The sequence below is a fragment of the Mustela putorius genome, unplaced genomic scaffold (assembly GCF_011764305.1).
Source record: "Mustela putorius furo isolate JIRA1106 unplaced genomic scaffold, ASM1176430v1.1 tig00000135_pilon_pilon_pilon, whole genome shotgun sequence".
In the NCBI taxonomy this organism is placed as follows: domain Eukaryota; kingdom Metazoa; phylum Chordata; class Mammalia; order Carnivora; family Mustelidae; genus Mustela; species Mustela putorius.
In genome coordinates this window covers 3,577,843-3,594,346 of record NW_025421292.1, presented here as the reverse complement: position 1 = coordinate 3,594,346, position 16,504 = coordinate 3,577,843, and the positions used below count along the sequence as shown (strand labels likewise).

General features: G+C 47.7%; 1 protein-coding gene across 4 annotated transcripts in view; it reads right to left on the bottom strand.

Annotated features, from left to right (window-relative positions):
- Nucleotides 1-13,720, bottom strand: part of PPARD (peroxisome proliferator activated receptor delta) — an 81,663-nt gene extending 67,943 nt beyond the window's left edge. Inside the window, exons 1-2 of one of the 4 annotated variants that reach the window (XM_045074757.1) lie at nt 13,568-13,720; nt 9,768-9,851 (exon numbers count right to left, since the gene is read on the bottom strand). In XM_045074757.1, coding sequence (XP_044930692.1) covers nt 9,768-9,780 — 13 coding nt within the window. In that variant the 5' untranslated portion in view covers nt 9,781-9,851; nt 13,568-13,720. Of the gene's footprint in view, nt 1-9,767; nt 9,852-13,567 lie in introns of those variants that run through there. The other 3 variants (XM_045074754.1, XM_045074755.1, XM_045074756.1) reach the window with 3 other exon arrangements.
- Between the last annotated feature and the right edge of the window lie 2,784 nt (nt 13,721-16,504).

Below are 16,504 nucleotides of genomic sequence, written 5' to 3'. Positions count from 1 at the left end.
TGGGTTCAAATTTCAGCTCTGCCATTTATTAGCTGTGCAGCTTCAAGCAATTGTCCTAACCAGTCTGAGCCGCAGCACCCTCATCTGTAAAAGAGGTATGAGGATTCCTACCTCTCAGCATTGTGTGCGTTAAACAATGTGATGCATGGGAAGTAATTAGCACAGTGCATTCAACATGTGAGAGCCACAGCTTACTTGGCTCCTGGATAGCTACTGACTTCTGGCAGTATGAGAATGGGAAGGGGATTAGACACAGGTGAGCCTAGCTCTCAGAATCACAGTCCCAGCCTGGAATGCAGGCAATAAGGCAATAACTCCACCATAATATACTACAGTAGGTACTAAGCCAGAGGTAGGAGAAAGGACCCTTACTAGACCCCCAGTGGAGGAAGTGATGAGAAGGAGACATATGGAAAAGACTCTGCCAAAACCAGAAACCTCAGCTGTCTCCACTAAGCTTCAACCAAACAAAAGAGCAACAACTAGGAAAGGGGGCCTTAAGTTTCCATCTGCAGATGTCTGACTGCTGGCCCGTGAAATGACTTCCCAGACAGAGCTCTGGTGTAGGTCAATGCCAAGCCCATCCTGGGAAGCAAGCCACTTAGGCTGGCCATCCAGGCACTCTTCCATCTGACAAGCGCTCAGTGAGCACCTCTTGCCCATTAAGGAGACAGTTTCTGGGGAAATGGATCTTTGATTGTGGCTAATGAACACACGTCAGGACTGAGAACGTGACCGCACACTGCAGCTGCTCCCTTGCGACTCAACAAGGTCTCTGACTCATCAAGAACATCAGAGGAAAGGACCAGTTCTTTCTCACAATGGAAACAGAAGGCAGAAAGGAGGCCAAGGTTCAGACCGCAGTCCGCAGAGAGAAAGCAGCTTAAGGACAGAAGCCCTGAGAGCACTGGAAGCAGCTCATGAGTGACATTCTTGGTTGTCTACAATGTGCCCAGGGTGGGGGTACAAAAGTGAATCAAAAACAGATTGTCCTGGGGCACCTGGGAGGCTCAGTTGGTTAAAGTGTCATGACCTTTGGTTCAGATCATGTTCTCAGGGTCCTGGGATCAAGTCCTGTATTTGGCTCCTTGCTTGGAGGGAGTCTGCTTCCTCTGCTCCTTCCCCCTGTACATGCTCCATCTCCCTCTCTCTCTCTCAGATAAGTAAGATCTTTTAAAAAAACAAAAACAAAAACAAAAACAAAACAAAACAAAAAAAACAGGGTGCCTGGGTGGCTCAGTGGGTTAAGCCTCTGCCTTCGGTTCAGCTCATGATCTCAGGGTCCTGGGATCGAGCCCTGCCATCGGGCTCTCTGCTCAGCAGGGAGCCTACTTCCCCCCCCCTCTCTGCCTGCCTCTCTGCCTATTTGTGATCTCTGTCTGTGAAATAAATAAATAAAACCTTTAAAACAAACAAGCAAACAAAACAAAACATGGTAGCATGTGAAAAGACAAGGCTATGCTAGGCTTGCAGGGGACCAGAGACAGGCCTTGACCTGGGTGCGATAAACCCAGCAGGTGAGGGAATGGGCTAAAGGATGGATACAATATTTTTCAGCAAGGTGTCAGACTGTGAGGATATGAAAGGCAAATTTTAAGTAGCAGTTGTAAATACACTGGGACATTAAGATGCCAAAAAAAGAAACATCATAGAAATCATACACTGGGATAGAAATATAAACAAGACTATGGGGCACCTGGGTGGCTAGAGGGTTAAGCCTCTGCCTTCAGCTCAGGTCATGATCTCAGGGTCCTGGGATTGAGCCCTGGTCGGGCTCTCTGTTCAGCAGGGGCCTGCTTCCCTCTCTGCCTACTTGTGATTTCTGTCAAATAAATAAAATCTTAAAAAATATATATATATGTGTATATATATATATATGTGTGTGTATATATATATATGTGTGTGTGTGTATATATATATGTGTGTGTATATATATATATGTGTGTGTTTAACAAGACTAGAATAATACAAGTTTGATTGGATATGTTCTGCAGTTAAGATAATTTATTCACCTAGTGATTTTCACTTGGGAGACAGAAATTATTTTTGATCAATTTGTTACCAAGCATTTAAAATTTTTCAGTAACAATTTGATGCCATTATTTAGAGCAGGTTCTGGAAAGAGTCACCTAGGACTACAAAATGAGGGAACACAAGGAGGGAGGATTTAATCTATGGAGACAATTTGTAACTGACCCCAGATGACAATGAAGCTTACCATGAACTACCAGCAGGCTATCATTTTGGAAAGTTGCACGAGGACTATTATGGGGTCACTACCCGGGGAGAGCGTGACTTTTCAAGCTGAGCTTACTTGACCTTTTGGGATAGGGTTCTTAGAAACCCAAGTGATGCCATGAGGACCTGGAGGACGCAGAACCCTGAGGTTGGGAGTGGGACCCTCTAAGGAGTGGGCAGATCAAGGGCTCTGAGACTAGGGGCGGGGGGGGGGCTTGGAGGTGGCGAATCTAAGGGATAACCATGTACATGCAGTGGCACCAGCTCCTGTCCTTGGCTCTCTTTTTCTGGCAACCCTCAGCCTCCTGGTTGGGCAGCTGGGGAGAAGGCAGGCTATGGGGCTGCTCCTGGGAGGAAGGGCAGGGAGGTGCTCAAGCTGTAAGAAAGAATTTCAGGTGGCAGCCGTGGGACCCATGCTGAGTAGCCCAGGAAGAGTGGAGTGGGACAAAGTAGCAGGCATGGGGGCCTGGAGTGAGGACCCCCAGAGACCCCCCTAGTACTGCCTGGGGAGAGCAGAGTGGCCAACCTGCATTTCTAGGAACACCACTCCATGCCTCCATGGACAGTGGAGCTGCCTTTATTATTCAGAAAGAAAAGGTTGCTTTCTTCTCCGTCTCCTAGTATTTTAAGTTGACTATATTTACCTGCTGATGTGCCCTAGGTATGACATGACAAATATTTGATGGGAAGGAATTGAGGAACACAGGCATAAAGACTGAGAGGGGGTGTGAAGAGGAGGAAAGAAGGGAAGAGGCTTAGAGCCAGGTAAAGGGAGAGATTTTACAGTTCTTCAGGGTCAACAGTGATCTGGCCCCCATCAATTCTCTGACCTCATCTCATCACCTTCTAGGCTCTTCTCCCCTCATTCTGCTCCAGCCACTGTGGTCTCCTGACTATTCCCCAAACACACCAGCCATGTTTCTGCTTCAGAGTTTTTGCACTTGCTTTCCCTCTGCTTGTAAGGATCTTTCCACACATGGCTCGTTCTTCTCTTTGAGCTCAAATATTACCTTCTCAGTGAGACTGTCCTCAAGCCCTCTATTTAAAAGTAATACTACTCTTTCCTGCCTTTTAAGACAGACTTTATTTATGTATTTATTTATTAGAGAGAGAGAAAGAGTGTGTGCACACGAATGGTGTGTGTGGGGGGGGGGGCAGAATCTGAACCAGACTCCAGAGTGCGACACCAGGCTCAATCTCACGACCCTGAGATCATGACCTGAGCTGAAACCAAGGGTCAGACACTTAACCAACTGAGCCACTGAGGCACCCCTTGTTTTATTTTTTAAGTCTGCTCCACGCTGAGCTTGAACTTATGACACTGAGATCATGACCTGAGCTAAAACCAAGAGTCAGACACTTAACTGAGCCATCCAGGCACCCCCTCCTACTTTATTTTTTGATACAGCATTTACCATCATCTGACATGTTAACTACCTAATTCTGGCTCTCTCCTGGTTCCTGACCATAACGACCATGAAAGCACAAGACATTTTCTATCTGCTTTGTTTACTTCTTCAGCCCCAATGCCTAGCACATAGGAGGTACCCAATAACTGCACATTAATGAGTGGAAGATGGAAGTGGGGTCAGATTTACACTAATCCTGGATCCTCAACAGTCTGAAAGAAACCCCCTCTTACTCAACTGACTGAAGATGTGGGGTGACTTCCAAAAGCAAGGATCAGATACTACCTGAGGCCTTTTCTTTTACTCCCAAGAACTCCCTAAAAGGTCCCCTCAAAGAATAAACTGCTTCAAAGATTAGTCTAGGAAAGGGCAGGACCTAGAATCTTGCAACAGGGGTGCTCTAAGACTTGAATGAAACAAGAGTGAGGACCAGCCAAGTCACCCCCTGGGCCTGGAGGCAAATGAGCCTTGGAGTGGTTTCCTATTGCCACTGCTACCAATTACTACAAATGTAGTGGCTTCAAACAAAACATATTTATTCTTTTATAGCTCAAAGTCCAAAATTGGTTTCACTCCAAAAATCAAGGTATTGGCAAGGCCACGCTTCCTCCAGAGGCTCTCGGGGAGTGCTTGCTTCCTTGCCTTTTCCCGCTCCTAGAGCTGCATTCCTCATGCTCCCTGGCCTCTTCCTCTATCTTCAGAGCCTGTGGGGTAGCAGCCTGCAGTCCCACTGCCCTCTTCTATATCAAATCTCCCTTTGCCATCCTCTTCACAGGACACCCGTGACTGCATTTAGGGCCCATTCAGATAATCCAGGATAATCTTCCCATCGCGAGATCCTTAAATTAATCGCCTTGGCCAAGTCCATTTTGCCATATAAGGTAGCATCCACAGGTCGTAGAGGTTATGGCCTACATACATTTGGGGACCATGACCCAGTCTACCACCATGGCAGATAGATTGCAAGAGTGTGGAAGAAACAGAATTCAGACCTCTGGTCTACGTGAAAGACCAGAGCAGGAATCTTGGCAGTGTCCTGGGCCAGGGGCTTTCTTTTGCTATCATTGCTTGCTATTATCTACGGGGTGGGGAATTAATTTCTTGGAACTGAGCATTTTAGCCTTTGGTGGGCCTCCTTGGAGATCTACCCTTGAAGGGTCGTCTGCAATCTGCAGCCTCCAATGGACTACACAAGAGTACATCCCAAGATGCAAGTGCTGAGGGCCCAGGGGAAGCCACCGGGATCTCTGGGCTCTCTTGAAGGCTTTTGCAGGACGGGAAGCTGGAAAGAAATGGTCTGGACCAGACAGACAAGCTCACGATCAGCGATGGCAGGTAAGCCTTCTTTCATGAGAACTGCCCTCGGTAGAGGGTTCTGAGAACCCCTGTGGCTTCGGCGAGGGAAGGAAGACTGCTGTGATCAGAGCAGCTGATCAGCTGGTAATGTCTGATGTCAGGAACAGACAGGTTAATGGCAGTCTACCTGCGACATCAACTCTATTGTACTTGGCACCTCTGAGAGCTATAGGAAGATGGTTTTGGCACAGACACTGAAATATTTGGATAAGCAAGCCATGACAAACACAGCCACTCCGGGACCTTGCTTTACACCTTGGGCACTGTCCCTCTGTTGCATAGATGTCATATGGCTTCTTACTGAGTTGGAACATGCCATCTCACTGTGAATTATTTCACTCCTCCCCAAAGCCCTCAAGGGCTCAGTGAGATGATTAAGGAGACTTTTCCAGTGTAAGAACTGCATGCTTCCCGTATTGGTTCTACTGATGTCATGTTCAACAGGGGACCCAGCTGGCCAGAAATATTTAGTGGGCAAAGCAATGGGGCAGTGGCTGTCAACCAGGGGTGAGTCTGCCCTGTATTGGGGGATGTGGCAATGTCTGAAGACATTCTTGGTTTTCACAACTGGTGCAGGGAAGGAAGGCAGAAGCAGGGGAGGGTTGCTATTAACATCTAGTGGGTCCAAGCCAGGAATGATGCTAAACATCCCACAACACACAGCCTACTCAATGAAGAATTCCCCAGCCCAAAATGTCTATAGCACTGGAGGTGAAGAGAGTGAGAGACACGAACAAGGCAATGCTGGAAGCAACAAAGGGACACTGAGGAAAGTGTACCTTCTTTGCTTGTTTGGAAAAGGGGATGAGAGGTAAAGCTCTGGGTTCTGGCAGAGTGAAGGAAGGCCTGTTTCTGAGGAGCAAGTGGGCCCGCAGACTGTTGGGTATGTAGGGTGGCCTGCTTGGCTACACCTGCCACTGGGAGAGCAAAGTTGGCCTGGACTTCCACAGGAGTGGAAGCCAAAGAACTGTGTGCCTCTGAGGTTACAACTCTTGGATGAGGGAAGTGCCAAGAGCAGTACTAAGACAAGGATCAAGGAGTTACAGACAATTGCAAATGAGGGCAGTGAAAATCTGCTTTGAGGCACCTATTGGCCTAACAGTAGAGGAATGAACTTAAGCACAAAGTGGTTTTCCCACAACACAGGGAGCCTCTCCCTCCAGTGTCCTCCCCGTGGGAGAACTCTTTCACAGGTGTGGCACTATGAGCTGTGGAGAATTCGCCAATGATCTCTGGAGAGCTGTGGAGATGATGACAAGGCGGGGTGGAAGGCAGGCTTTGAAGATTGGACTCAAAAAAAATAACACAATATAATATAACATAACATAACATAAACATAATATAACAAAATAAAACAAAATAAAATAAAATAAAAAAGGGGTGTCATGTTGCACTGACCAGAACACCCAACTGTTGAAGAGAACCTGGCGGCTCCCCACACTGAGGCCCTCAGGGCCACGCTGGTAAATCAGGGAAGGAACTGCTAGACGAGACAATAAAAACTGACTTTGTTAAATCATGACCCTTAAGTATGTGTCTTTTAAATATTCTTTGTAAGGAGAGTCATATGGTTGTCTCAAGAAAAATTGTGGGAAGCTAGTCATTTTCTTCTTGAAACATTTTTACTTCAAAGAAAAGAGTAACACACTATAATTATTTAGACTTTGAGTATTTGACAGACTTTTTCTTGGAAAGGGAGATTCAAATAAAAAGCCCAACGGTATGGGGTGGCACCTGGGTGGCTCAGTGGGTTATGTGTCCTATTTCTGGTTTCGGCCTGAGTCATGATCTCAGGGTTATGGGATCGAGCCCTGTGGCAGGCTCCGCACTCAGTGGGGAGTTAGCTTGAGATTCTCTCTCTCACTCTCCCTTTGCCCCTCCCCACACACATACATCCGTGCTCTCTCTCAAAAAATAAAATCTTTAGGCAAACAAACAAAAAACCAACCAAACAAAAAAACCTGAGAGTATGTTACCAGTGATAAAAATCAAGCTTTCAAGAGAAAATCCAAATTATGGAAAGCTTGTATCTACCACTCTGAGCTTAACAGCTTCTCAACACTTGAATGCCTTTCTGTTGAGATCAGTGGTATTAATATGATTTATTGATATTGTAAAATGAAATATGTCAACATTTAGAAGATTTATGTGACTTAGTGAACCAATATTTTCTGGTGACCAACTTAAAGTAAAAGATCCATTCAAAGCACAAGAGGAACCCATGGATTTTAATGTTATAGTATGAAAACTCTGTTGGTAAGGTTTCAGACTCCACATTCCAACTACCCTTTAAGAAACTACCATTTGTCCTATTTTGGTAGTGTATCAAAGAAGAATATCCACAATTATCTGCAAAAGCTGTTAAAAGCTATTACTCCCTCTTTCTCAAGAACCTATCTGTGTGAGGCCAGATTTTTTTCATGGCCTTCAAATAAAACAACATATCTCAAGAGACCAAAGCAGACTGAAGTAGTTATGAGAATCCAGCTGTCTTCTGTTAAGCCAGACATTAAGAGATTGCCAAAAATGTAAAACAATGCCACTTCTCTCAAATCTGTTTTGAAAAATAACCATTTTTTCTTAAACATGCCATTTGTGGTAAATGTAATGGGTTTATTATTATATTAAATGGATTAATAAGTTAGTAATTTAAAAAAATTCCTCAGTTTTTAGTTTCTACTAAGATAAATAGAAGTTCTTGTGCCCCTAATAATTTTCAAGAGTGTAAAAGGGTCTTGAGGTCAAAAGGTTTGAGAATCATTGTTTATGATGCTTATGACATTCATTGTTTATGACAGCACAACAGTTGACTTCAGGGGCACCTGGTGGCTCAGTTGGTTAAGTATCTGCCTTCAGCTTAGGTCATGATCCCAGGGTCCTGGGATCAAGCCCTGTGTCAGGCTCCCTGCTCAGCGGGGAGCCTACTTCTCTCTCTGCCTGTAGCTTCCCCTGCTTGTGTTCGTGTTCTCTCTCTGGCAAATAAATATATAAAAATCTTAAAAACAAACAAACAAAACCACTGAGGTGCCTGAGTGGCTCAGGTTGTGATCCAGGCATCTTGGGATCAAGCCCGGCATCAGTCTCCCTGCTCAGCAGGGAGGCTGCTTCTCCCTCTCCCTCTGCCAGCCACTTTGCCTACTTGTGCTGTTTTTCTGTCAAATAAATAAATAAAATCTTAAAAAAAAAAAAAGACTTCAAAATAAACCAACTTTCTTTCAAGGCCCAATCTGAAACCCAGTTTCTTCAGGAACAAAGCTGATCCAAAGTAACGATCAGCTCCTCTAAATGAGTATACCTGCCATTATCCTCATACCCACCAGCTCTCTTCATATTTTCAAAATCTTTTTGTGCATATGTCTTTTCTCCCCAGCCAGACTCTACACCCTTGGTGGGGAGGGAGGGGGAGCAGACAAGGACTGTATCTGAAACATCGGTCACAGGACCTGACCTCAGATGGGAAAGATGAAGATAAGGAACACACCACAGACTTCTGAGATTAGCACTGAAAAATCTGATAACGCCCCAGGCTCACCTTTGCCAGTGGAAACTAAGAAGGAAAATTTCTGGCTGGGACTGGGAGCTCAAAGCTCAGGGATAAACCGGACAAGTGAATTCTGGACATGCGGCTCTGTGGCCAGCTGCTGCTGGAACGAATGACAAAGCCATGAACTCAGTGGCTCTCCCTCTACCTGATCCCCTCTCAGGGAACCTCAGCGGCCTCCCACACCCCCCTTCTTCCTCATTCACATTTCCTTCAGAGGAAGGACTGGGCATGGGTTTGACAACCAGAGGGGCCCCTGCCTGAGGCCTTCCTGCAAGATCCACAAGCGAGCTGGCCCCCACAGGCAGACAGACATGTGGGCTCAGCACCCTGTTTGGCAACAGGAAAACCCACAGCAAGTTAAAGGCAGAGAAAGGGAAGTGAAGCCCATAAACAGCTGCTGGAACCACTGAACTTCAGAGATTAAAACAAATCTGACAGGAGCCCATGTTTTCCCTGGCCCCCAGCAGGGATCTCCCCACAGCCCCGGCCGCCCAGATAGCTGAAACAATGAACATCGAGTTCCCTGCAGCTCCCCTTCTGAAGGTTTATAAAATCTGCCAGGCATCCTGAGAACAAACAGGGAAACAGTGATGAGAGGCCATCCACATTGTTCAGACACTGGTGAGGACCTGCTATGCCAGCAGAGATGGAAGGAAAAACTCTTGTGTATTATGCCCAGATCTCATGTGTGCCAACAAACTTTGGACCCATCAGGCAGGGAATGAATTTGGTTTTTTTCCTATCATCACTTCCCAAGTGTCTAGTACTGTGCCTGGTACCCAGCAGACACTCAGGAATGCCTGCTGCATAAATGAAAGAGAATGTAAAGCACCAACTTTGTGGCCTGGCACCCATATGGATAGAGAAGAAAAGTTTGTGCACTGATTCATTCAACAAATATTTAGAATCTCCTCAGCACTAGGCAGTCCTAGACACAACAGGAAATAAAATAAGTCCCTGCCCTTTGTGGATTTTATGTTTCAGTGGGTGCAAAGGTGAGGCAATATCAACACTCCCCAAAAAACTACATAAGCCATAGACATTTAATAATTATTTAATAAGCGCCCACTATGTGGAAGCAACGAGTACCACATGTTATGACAGGCACCTGGGATCTGGGAACTCAGCCCTAGTGAAACTTCCATCATTTAGGCCAGGATCCTAAACCTGGGATGTCTCAGTTGGTCGTCAGAGGTCCTGTGTAAGGAAAACGGGATTACCTCTTTGGCGCATCTGTCCTCATCTATCGGTGAACAGAAGCCACTGCGTGAGTACCACGTGCATGCCCAAAATGCCACACAACGCTGCAGGACAGAAAGAAACCCAACATCTTTACTGGAGAGGCACTGGGGTCAGAAAAGTAACGTTCATGTTTTAAGTAAACATGAGGGCTCCAAAACTGCTCTTAGATAAGCGCGCTCTTTCTTTGTCCCTCATACACACACACACAGCCTGAGATGTTATTCTGGGCCTGAGTCAGCAAATATTTCCCGATCCTGGAAGGAGTCTGCTCATTTCTCAGTAAGCAGACACCAGCTTTGCTCATTTTCCCTGAGCGAGGCAAAAGGAGCTGGCCAAGGGAAGAAGGGACCTGGAGCCCAACAGCCTCCACAGGTGGCAGCTCAGAAATGGAGATGCCCTGAGTCATGCTTGAGTCCTTGACCAAAGCCCTGTGGCAGGAAGACTAGAGTCACACCCGAATCACCCGCCTCAGAGCCACAGAGGCCAGGAACCATCTGCCAAGAAGAAGACCCACATGGCTGAAACCTGATGCAAGGGGTCATCTCCTCCCTCCCAGGTTCGAGCAAGCACCCAGCTCTCCTCTGACTTGGTGAAACACAGCTGCTGCAAAGGGCTCCTCCCCCTGGATCCAAAGGCACAGCAAAATACTCAGGAACATCAGACCATCCCCAAGCAGAAGCTGCCATGCCATGTACAACAACATGGCACAGACGAGGGCATTGCACACAGAACTTCTGACATGACACAAGCCAGAGCCTGGAGGGACAGACAAACTTGGTGGAGACACTGGGCAGGGAGGAAGAAGAGAGTGATCCCACTGTGGACAGTGCAGGGCAGTGAGGCAACTCCTGGTACCTGCAGGCCCAGCTCAGGCATGGGTAGTGGGCCCTGCAACTGGGCTCCCCAGCCAGCAGGGACCACCCGGGGAGGTGGGCCGCAATGATGGGCTCTACAGCTGAGGCCTTTAGAAGCAACAGGTCTGACTCCTCCTGAGAGAGAGGACATGCCGGGATCTGCAGGGCCTCGGGACAGCTTGCACAACAGCCAGAACAGCAGCACTCTATCGAGAGCAGAGGCCTACCTGCTGCCCAGGCCAGCGTGCAACTCTGGCTGGCCTCTATCAGGCCCTGAGGGACCACAGGTGGGGTAAGGGCCATTCTTCTGGAACGGGTAGATGCCTACACCAAAGGAGGAAAACAGTAGTGGAGAAGCAAGAAGAAATAGCCAAACAAAAAGAACTAAGGAGCTGATGGACTACAGCCTCTGTAGAATAATGTCAGGGGACCTGTCTGCCCACACCTTTGAAAAAGAAAGAAGGCTGACCCAAACTCTGCAAAACTCTACTGAATGGGAACTTGGTCACTGATAACTCTGACCACCGCCAAGGCCACAGGGTGGACAGATGGCAAGAAGCTTACCAGCCAGAGCTGGTGGTGCCAAAGCTGTTCCATAAGGACTGGGCTTGACCCCTTCTTAAGCCCCTCTCACCTGCTGCCTCAGTGGAGAGTACTAATGGGTAAGCAAAGACAGAGGAGCAGAAAACCTCTAGAAAGAGTCAGGTAAAGTCCTTGGGAGTCAGACTGGACTAACCTACTGCCAAACACATGACTTCACCTTCATCAGAACGACACACTATAACTCTGGAGGGATGCTTTATGTAAGAACAAGGGACCCCTTTTGGTCCATTCTATCCAAATCCCACCCAGGCACTGCTCAGGGAAGGACTCAGGGGTCAATGGAGAGGGGAGAGGCTCAGACATCCACAGTCCTATTCCTTTCACAGAAAAGGGTCAGTACACAAGAGGGCTCCCAAACTTTTAAGTCTGGTCTAAGCTGGCTCACTTGGCTCTCCACCACAGCTCCTGAAGGTTGCCAATTCTGTGTCCAATTCTGGCTCAAAGACAGCACGATCCTCAAAAGAGGAGACCTAGAAACCCGGAGTCAGGTGAAACAGGGCTTCACTTCTAAATGTGAGAGTGGGTCATGCTTTCAGAATCCTCCAAGATCAGTCTGGCCAGAAACAGGATAATGTTATTTCCTAAAAATCTCTCCAGGGACCAATGCCAAATAAAGGAGCTCAAATTGAAGGCATCTGAAAAGAACTTTCTGCCTGACAAGAAGGTTAAACCCCCAGACACACCAGGAAGGCAGTGGGCTTTCTGGCCCCAGAGAAGATATCTCTGTGAGTGGCCAGAAACAATGACACCGTCCATCTAACGCAGCCCCACCAACTCCCCAGGCAGATATCCACCTGACAGGGCAAAGGGACCAGAACTTAGGGGTCAGCCTTCCTCCTGGAGCCACAGGAAATTAAGCTCTCAAGGAAAACGGGAGGGAGAAGAACCTTCAAGAGAACCTACTCATCAGAGGCCCTAACGTTCAGTGGATTAGAGATACATGAGTGAAAATCAGAAACTGATTCAGGTGACCAGTAACAAATGGGACAGATGCCTGCCAGCCCCAGGGCTATCAGGCTAGCAATCTATTTCAAAACTCAAGTAGGAAAAAAATGTCTTGGAGCCAGTACAGAGGAAAAAGGTTACGGGATTCTTTGGGACACAACTTCTGGAGACTCCTCTTAGCTTTGGGGGATGGCGCAAAGGGTGAAGGGTGGGAGTGAGGCCAGAGATAATCTGGAGTATCATGGTGTAACTGTGCTTGGTACATCCAGAGTGGAAAGACAGAGAGCCCTGTTTCCTGGAAGGGGAAAAGAGTTGGATGAGGCCTCCAGCTACCCCTGGCACACACCCAAGTCAGCGGCTGCTCTCTCCCCAAGGGTTCCTGGAAGTCAACAGACCCATAAAGGGGAAGTATTAAAGCTGAGATTAGAATGGTCTACAAACTGGACACCATCCCTGATGCAACACCCGAGTAAATGCTCCCACACAGACATGCCTGCTACTTACTTCAGCTCTTACTCTAATCAGGGGCTGGACACACCCCCCACTCCCCCCCACGACCCCCCCGCCAGGGGTATCTCAGTAGCAAATTAAGGGAAAGCAGAGTAGTGTGTGGAGCTAATGCTTCTCCCTGAAATAGAGGTAAGAGACTGGAAGGGAATGAGAGGCAGCTGACAGGAAATTAGAGAGAGAGGCAAAAATTGGGCCTCTGAGGATAGCCAGGGTAGAAGGGGCTTAGGTAGACAGAGATTGCTGGCAAAGTACAGAAAAAGCCTAATAACACCGCAAAGATGACCGGAAGCCGTAATGCCGAGAAGGGCCAGGCAATGGGGGGAGGAAGGGACAGGGACGGAAAAAGAGAGCAAAGACCGGTCAAGGGTGGGAGGACGAAGGCAAGAGGTAACGAGAGGGACAGAGAAGATTCCCCCAAGGAGACCCTGGGTAGAGGGGGCAATGGATTTGGAGACACCAGAGAAGCGATGAAGGAAGAGGTCAGAGACAACAGTAGGGAACGAGAGAGGACCCCGAGCCGTAGACCCGGCTCTCGGGTCTCCGCCACAGAAGTGGGAGGAGACGGAGCCACTAGGCCCAAGAGGGGGCATAGAGTAGGGTGGGGGAGGCCCGCGGTTCGGGCTCAGTGATGGGGTTCCAAAAGGCCAGGGGCTCAAGGGCGGCGGGGCGCCAGGAGACCCACAAACCACCGCGGACCGACCGGGGCCGGGGTGTCGGGAAGCCGCAGCTGCTCCGCCGCGGACCCCTGCCGCTCCCCTCATTCCACTCCCCGCCGGGCCTCGCGCCCCGGCCCCGCGGGCCGCCTCAGCCCGGACTAGCCGCCTCCTTCTGCCGCCCGCCTACTGCTTCCCCCGACCCGGGCTGACCTGTTCTGGCCGTCTCCCGGGCCGCCGCTGCCGTCCCGCAGGCTCCGCAGGATCCTCCGAAGCCTGCCAAAACTTTTCCCATTAATCCCCAGCTCCGCAGCGGCCGCGGCGTCACACGCTGCGCGGCCCGGACCCGCCCCACTATCCTGACGTCACCGCGCACCTCAGCCCACTCCGTTCTCTCCACGCCCCCTTCCGCCCCGACCGGAGCCAATCACAGAGCCTCCTGGAGACTCCTCTGATTCTGCACTCCGCCCACCGCACGCTCCGCAGGGCCCGCCTGCAGCGCCCTCTGGTGCGGGATGCGGGCGCGGCGGCTGAAGGAGGAGCAGGAGGGGATGTTCCAGGGCCAGTAAAACAAGTCCAGCAAGTATCACAAAAGGGAATTTAAAGCTGGAAAGGAATTTAGAGGGCGTCTAATACAGCCTAATACAGCCTCCACGTCCTTGCAGTGAAGAAACAGTCCCAGAGAAGGTGAGTGACTTGCAGTTAGAAGCAACGCCGAGGTTAGAACCTGGGTCTCCAGACCACGCTGAAGGAGTCAATGCTGCCTGAAATTTTAATGAAAGGGTTTTCTCTCTCTACAGGCTTCTGCAACTAGAAATTTATGGTTATGGAGTTTTTACCTATCTTCCTGAATATCCAGCTAAACTGGGAGAATGCTCCTTACTGTTGTAGCAAATTCTGCTCTTCCTTCCTAAACTAGTTTTTTGAGACCTGAAAGAATCCTGTTATCCCAAACCTGTGCCTTCAGATATACTGTGAAAAGATACCTAGCAGCTAGTAGGCAGTATGGGAGAAGTTGGGTTTGTCATCTAGTGACCAACAAAACTTGATTCATAGGTATACCAGCAATGTGTAACTCCCTTCTTAACACCACCCTTAAATTTAAGGTTACCCCTTCCCTCTCAAATACATTCCTCTGGCCACACCCTCAGATATCTGGATGATAGAACCCTGAGTGATTTTTTTTCCTGCTTCTCTCTCTCTTTTGTACTTTTTGATATAAATATGCATTACTTTGTAATGTGCATTCAGACGTCAACCTCCTTGCCCTTCGCGATTGAAGTAAGAGTGAATCATGGAGGTCAAAGCCTTCCCTAGATTTCTGCCAGTTTCTGGGGATTTGTGTTCTAAATCTCAATGCCTTCAGGCTTTGTTTCTGCCAGGCTGTTGTAGTGCCACGGTTCAAAAATGCAGAGATGAAGCTCAGCCTTTCCTGAGGACTGCCCACGTATCTTCCCACACAAAACATTCATGGGTAGAGAAGACATTCTGATGCTCTGAGCCCCGCAGCAGGGTCCCATGATGCACTGCAAACAGTTGAGGCTCACACACCAGACATTCTTTAGAGTCTTTTCTGAACAATGCTTTTGAGGTTTTTCTAACTGGCCCTTCACTGCTTAGGGTCTTGCCTTCTCCCAGATCACTACTTCCCCTCCCTGCCGGACCATTCTCTCCTCTATCCCACCCTCTCTGGAGAAATTCTTCCTGATTTCCAGGCAGATAGATACAACTTAACCCTATTCTTCATTGCTAGGGTTCCCGCTAACACTCGCGCCCTAAAGATCTTCCTTTGTACCACTAAGAGTCTTATTTCTCCTAATAAAAATAGCTCCCTTCCTAAGAGAAATTCTGGGAGTGTTCTCAAGATACTACATTTTCCACCACATTTCATATTTATATTTAAAAGATAAATAGAAAGAGAATAATATATTTAATTAGTATGCATTTAATATTGAGGCCACATAATTCCATTGCTCATTGCAATATTATTTAAAAAACAAAAACCTGGGGGCTAAGGTCATTGTCAACAACAGAGAAATGTTTAGCAAATAATGTTGTATGCTCCTGATGGAATAGTATGCTCTGCAAAGTTGGTAAAAAAAATAAGGGTGGGGGGAAGGAATGATATCATATGATATTAGTGGGAAAAGGCAAAATCTGATGAGATATAAATAGCATGTATAGCTATGTATACTGTTTGGGAAACAAAAAAAGGATAGAAAAAACGGAGAGGAGGGGCACCTGGGTGGCTCAGTCGTTAAGCATCTGCCTTTGGCTGGGTTCATGATCCCAGGGTCCTGGGATCGAGCCCCACATTGGGCTCCCTGCTCAGCTGGGAGTCTGCTTCTCCCTCTCCCACTCCCCTTGCTTGTGTTCCTCTCTCTCTGTGTCTCTTTCTGTCAAATACATAATAAATAAAATATTCCAAAAAATTGAAAGGAAACACAATATCTTGTCAGCAGTTGTCTTTGGGTTGTGTTTCTAGGAGTTACTATCTTTCCACGTTTTTATTCTGAGCATGTCTTTTTCATAATGCAAACATGGTTGGGTTTTTGTTGTTGTTGTTGTTGTTGTTGTTGTTGTTGTTAACATATAACGTCTTACTTGCCCCAGGGCTACAGGTCTGTGAATCATCAAGTTTACACATTTCACAGCACTTACCATAGCACATACCCTCCCCAATGTCCATAACCCAACCACACTTTCCCTACCCCTGCCACCGACCAGCAACCGTCAGTTTGCTTCATGAGATTAAGAGTCCCTTGTGGTTTGTCTCCGTCTCGATCCCATTTTTCATTTTTTCCTCCCCTACACCCCTAACCCCTCACTTTGCCTCTCAAATTCCTCATATCAGGGAGATCATATGATAATTGTCTTTCTCTGATTGACTTATTTCACTCAGCGTAATACCTCCTAGTTCCATCCATGTCATTGCAAATGGCAAGATTTAATTTCTTTTGATGGCTGCATAGTATTCCATTGAGTGTATATATACCACTTCTTCTTTATCCATTCATCAGTTCATGGTCATCTAGGTCATCTCGGTTCTTTCCATAGTTTGGCTGTTGTGGACATTGCTGCTATGAACATTCAGGTGCACATGCCCCTTCGGATCACTGCATTTGTATCTTTAGGGTAAATACCCAGTAG